Source organism: Pinus tabuliformis, chromosome 7 (assembly GCF_031772625.1).
Source record: "Pinus tabuliformis cultivar Carrire ecotype Pingquan chromosome 7, CPIR1, whole genome shotgun sequence".
Classification (NCBI taxonomy): domain Eukaryota; kingdom Viridiplantae; phylum Streptophyta; class Pinopsida; order Pinales; family Pinaceae; genus Pinus; species Pinus tabuliformis.
In genome coordinates, this window is record NC_142293.1 from 1817325280 (window position 1) to 1817330824 (window position 5545).

The 5545-nt window shown below is 35.4% G+C and overlaps 1 protein-coding gene across 1 annotated transcript; it reads left to right on the top strand.

The window, feature by feature from the left end:
* Positions 1-1751: 1751 nt before the first annotated feature.
* On the top strand, positions 1752-2398 carry LOC149255660 (uncharacterized). Its single transcript, XM_089455104.1, has 2 exons — positions 1752-2146; positions 2272-2398. The coding sequence occupies exons 1-2, from the start codon at positions 1752-1754 to the stop codon at positions 2396-2398; spliced, it is 522 nt and encodes a 173-aa protein (XP_089311230.1).
* The last annotated feature ends 3147 nt before the right edge of the window (positions 2399-5545 follow it).

The following is a 5545-nucleotide window of genomic DNA, read 5'->3' on the forward strand; positions in this document are numbered from 1 at the left end:
CAAAATTTAATTAAATAAAAAAAAATAAGCAAGATTGTGATATATATTTGACTATTATAATAAAAAGTTGAAAAAAAGATAAAATATAATGATTATAATAAATTTATAATAACTCTAAAAACAAATTTAAAATTAAAATCAATACATAAATATTAATTTTCAATTTTATCTTAAATATAAAGCTAATTACATTTTTTTTATATTAACATTTTTAAAATGTTTTAATTAGTATTAATTTTAACTTTAAATTTATCATATATATATATATATATATATATATATATATATATATTTTGAAAGGTATTAAATTCTAAGAGGTATAATATTTTTTCAAATTTTCCAATTTTAAAAGGGGTTGAACTTCTAAACATTTTATCTTTCTCAATTCTTCAAAATTAAATTGCATTTACATCTTTTTATATATATGTGCAACTCATCTATTCCATGTTAACTATGGAAGAAATTAGACATCTTCTTCATATACACATCATTGAAATATCTTAACAATAATGATATTTTCCACTCATTACTGGGCTTATTTATATTACCTCCCAGTGAGCATAGTTCAGTCAATGAACAAGCTTACGACAAATTTCATTTGGGGCGGTCAAGCCGGAAGAAAGAAATATCATCTCTCAAAATTATCCAATATCTCCATGCCGAAGCGCAACGAAGGTTGGGGGCTTTTAGACTTGAGAAATTTCAGAAGAGCTTTGTTGTGTAAAACCCTGTGTAGAGGCATCTTTGAAAATGGCCCTTGGAGCAACATAGTTCGGAAGAAATACATGAGCGGGAAGGATCTATCATACTGGCTCAGAAAAGAAAGGATTAGCTCTTCAATAGGGTCTCCAATTTGGTTAAGCCTCTGAAAGATCGGAAAAATTTTCCTGGATAATTTAACCTGGCGATTCCAATCCGAAAAAGAAATTCTCATTGGGAGAGATCATTTTATGAGTGGTGCTGAGGTGATCGAGGTTCATTATCCATTACTGAATTTTCTTCACAGGAAAGGTTTGTTTTATTGGGACAGCCTAATAGCAGGTTGGCAGGGTCCGATCCCTCTCTGGAAGGAAGCTGATAGTCTGGGGATGCCGATTGACATTGCTATACAATGGGATCATATCAGAATCCGTCTTAGAAATTGTGGAATCTTTCGCTCGGAGGATCAAGACTGTCTCATGTGGAAAAACTCGAAAGGGTTGTCTTCTGTTCATGTAAAAGATGTTTATCAAGACTTGATCGGCCTTAAGCAACCTCACCTCAGGCCTTCATTCCCACACATCTTTTGGAAATCGGGCTGCCCTTCAAAAATGATTCTTTTCTCTTGGTTGTCTTTCCACAATAGAAATCTCTCTTGGGAAAACTTAAGGAAACGTGGATGGCAGGGTCCTGGTGTTTGCCCCATTTGCAGGTCTGCAGAGGAAAACAACTTCCACCTTTTTCTAGATTGCAAGATATCTCGACAACTTTGGAAATTGCTGGAGGAATGCTATGGAATCCAGCATATGTCTCACATCTCTATTTTAGAAGCGTTTTTATGGAGCAGTATTCAAAAAAAGTCATGGAGATCAGTTTTCATCATAACTTTTTGGAGTATCTGGAAGTGGCGCAATAATTTTATTTTCAATAACAATGCATCCCCTTTTCTGGAAATCTTCTCCATCATTACTTCCATCTATGAATCAATCCCGCAGAGCCCTTCCAAGCAGCCGAAACAGAATGGTAATGAGATCCCTCAGAAGTTGTCGTCTATGCCAAGGGCTTTTTTCGATGGAGCTGAACAGGGAGGTCAATGTGGCTGTGGGGTCATCATCTGGGTAAATGAAAATAGCCAATTTCTCATTTACTGGAATGGGGGGAGAGGATCCAACAGCAAAGCTGAGGCGATGGCCCTTGCTGGCCTTCTACATTTCTGTCTCTTTCTTAATCTACAGGATGTCTCCATCTTTGGAGATTCGAAGGTCATGGTGGATTGTGTGCTTGGTAAGAATAACATTATTAAGCCTCAGCTCATTGGGTGGTTAGACAGGATCAAATTTTTATGGAATAGATCAGAGGGAGCCTCCATTCATCACATCAACAGGACTCTAAATCAGCAGGCAGATGGTTTATCAAAAAAGGGTCTTCAGGCGGTTCCAGGTTTATGGTCTTTGCAGGTTTCTCATGAGGGGAAAATTTTCTCCATACAGGACTTCTTTCCTCCCAACTTTTAACCTTTCCTTTGCTTCGGTTTTGATCTTCTCATTATCTTTTGGTTTTGTTTCCCTTCAGTTCTGCTGTCTCTCTAGATGTTGATGGTCTTAATCTTCTAATGATGTTGTTTCCAGTGGTCGCAGGTTCTCCAAGCTTGATGTCTGTATATCTGCTCTCGGGATGGCTTTTTGTTGGTGGCCGATAGTATGGTCTCTTTTGGCTTTGCGGCTAGATCTTGTCTTCTTTATGCTCAGTTAGAATATTATAGACATATATCTCTCATGGCTGTCAGCATTTTTCCTGGCAGGTTTTGTTGATGGCCATCTGTATGGCTTTTGCTTATTTTTTTGTGGCAAGTTCTTGCCATCCCTTTGCTTAGTTTGATCTATATGAGACATATATCCTCTTATGTCTTTGTACATATATGCTATGTTTATATTTCTTATATAAATACAATTATGCTTTTTCGTCGTGAAAAAAAAATATATATTTATTTTTTATTTATTAATATTTTTTAAATAATTATATTTCAATTCATGTCAAATATTAACAAAATTATTATTAACATATTCAATTATATATATATATATATATATATATATATATATATATATATATATATATATATATATAGATATATATATATATATATATATATATTTTAAATATATAAATTAATGTTGAAATATTTTACTTATAATTATTTATTTATTATTTTATATAATATTATAGTTTAACTTTATATTTTATATTAAAGTGTAAAAAATGTCCTCCCATTAAAGCCACTCAAACTTTTTTTGGGCTTCTAGTGGTTCAGGTGATTCTCTATGGTTGTGAAGTATGGGCTAATTGAGAAAATTCAGAAGGGTTTGATTACAAACAAATTTAATATTAAAAGTGCAGTTCCTTAAAGTGCACCTATTGAAGCAATTGCTATGGTGCAAGTCATAAGGTATTTAAAAACAATTGAGCAAATGGAAGAGGGTAGATGGCCCAAGGTTGTCTTTAATGATAGATTGTGCAAGAGCAAAAAAACTTGGATGCAGCAAAATAACGAATGGTTTAGTAAATGGGGCATTTGCTTGAACACATGTCCCATAAACAGCAAAGAGATAAAAACTTTTGTTATGGAAAAGTTCCACAAATGTACTTGAGAGAAGGAGCTAGGAAGAAAGAAAAATTACAATATTGAAGTGTTTAATCCCATTCATAATCATCAACCAAAAGCATACATAGAGGCCAATATCTCCTGGAGAGCCAAAATTCTTATTCTCAGTTAAGGACTAATTCTCATCAACTCCGTTGTCAAACAGGGCGCTGGAAAAGGCAAAAGGAAGTGTGGGAGGAAAGGGTATGCATTTTTTGTTCTTCCGGAAAAGTGGAAATATAAAATCATTTCATTTAGAGTGTGAGGCCTTTAAAATGTGAGGCCTTCAAAGACAACAGGGAAAATTATGTAGATATGCTGGCAGCTAGCTCTTGGGATAATCTATTTAGCGAGGGGTTTGTTGAGAAGTTGGGAGCATTATTTTGAAGCTTCACAGAAAAAGGGCCCAATACATCAAGCAGATGAAGAAGCAATATGTCCCATAAGCTATCTTTAGCCTTGTGGACATTAAAATAATTTCTTTCTTTCTTTCTTTCATATCATGGTATTAAAGTAAAACTACATTGCAAAAACATCAACTTTCACTTGATCGAAAAAATTACATGTTCACCATGAACAACCTTGCGACCCATTCTTCTAGTCCCATCTAATATTTACAAATATATAAATAAATAAATAAATTGTATTATAAACAGTAAAAATATGATCATACAAACAAATAAAAACTGACAATCATACCTTGACAAAGCCATCCCCAAAGTCTACATCATTCCCAATACATTACGTCCAGGCAATGTGACAATTAAGTGATGTAAAGTTGAATTCTGTCAAGATAATGGAATCATGTTGGGAATGGTCGGTATTGCCAGCATCACGGTTGTATAGCCCAAGGAAAGATGTCAACAAACATTAAAGTTTAACATTGCCAAGGACAATTTTCTTAATGATTTTTTTATACAGATGCAAAAATACCATCGCAACTTCCTTATCTATCAATATAGTGACATAATAATTTTGTGGCACATATTTCAAAATAGTAATAATTTAATGACTTGGAAATGTTAATAATATTTAATACAAATGTAAAATTAAATGATATATACATTTTATAATAATATATTACAAAATGATGAGACATAGCCATGTATGTCACACATGTTGTGTGTGGAGCATGATTGTTCAGAGGTCTTTGTTTCAGCCGGATATATACCCCAGGAAGTTTGTACACCCCTCCACGCGGGGAAGACGTGTCCCCCCCACGGGGGCTCGGGGGAGCCGATCCCCCTCGGCTGGGGGTCCGGGGCCCAACGGTCCCCCAACAGGGGCTCGGGGGGCAGCTCCCCCGAAGCTAAAAACAGATGTAAAATTCCTTGTAAAAGTATAGTAATTTCTAGTCAATCTGGGTCGTTCATTAGGTGGATGATCTGATGTTAGAACTTATGTTTAGTGTAGGGTTTTTTGCCCTAGAAGGCAACCCCTCTCTTTGTATGAGGGCATTGTATCTGAGGCTGTGTAATAGATGTGTATGCTCTGAGCGAGAAACAGCGAGGTGAGACTGTGAGAGAAAACAGAGGATATTACAGCGGATCTGTTGTAGGTTGTGTCTCTTCATATTACTGGATAATAGAAATGAAGGACTGGCTGTTCATGGTAGACGTAGCCCAAACTGGGTGAACCACGTATATCTGTGTCTCTCTTGTTTTATGTGTTTTCTGTGTTTATATTTCTGCAATATTTTATGTGTTCCATTGCTTCGTAATATATAATTTTCTAACAACTGGTATCAGAGCCGAAGGTCTATTTGGCTGATAAACTCGCAGGAAAGAAGGGTTCCTTGTTCAAGTGGGAGCAATGGCGGAAGATGGTAAGTTTAGGGTCGCAAAATTTAATGACCAAAACTTCTCGCTGTGGAAGATGCAGATGGAAGATTATTTGTATCAGAAAGATCTATATCTACCATTGGGTGGAAAAACAAAGATGTCGATGGGTATGACAGATGAAGAATGGAGCCTTCTCGATAGAAAGGCACTCGGAACAGTACAGTTGTGTCTTGCAGTGTCGGTCGCCTTCAACATTTCGAAGGAAACAACGACAGAGGGTTTGATTAAGGTGTTGGAGAAACTATATGAAAAAGCCTCGGCCTCAAACAAGGTATTTCTTATGAAACAGTTATTTAATATGAAGATGTCAGAAGGTGGATCTGTTGCAGACCATTTAAATGATTTTAATACTATTACAAGTCAG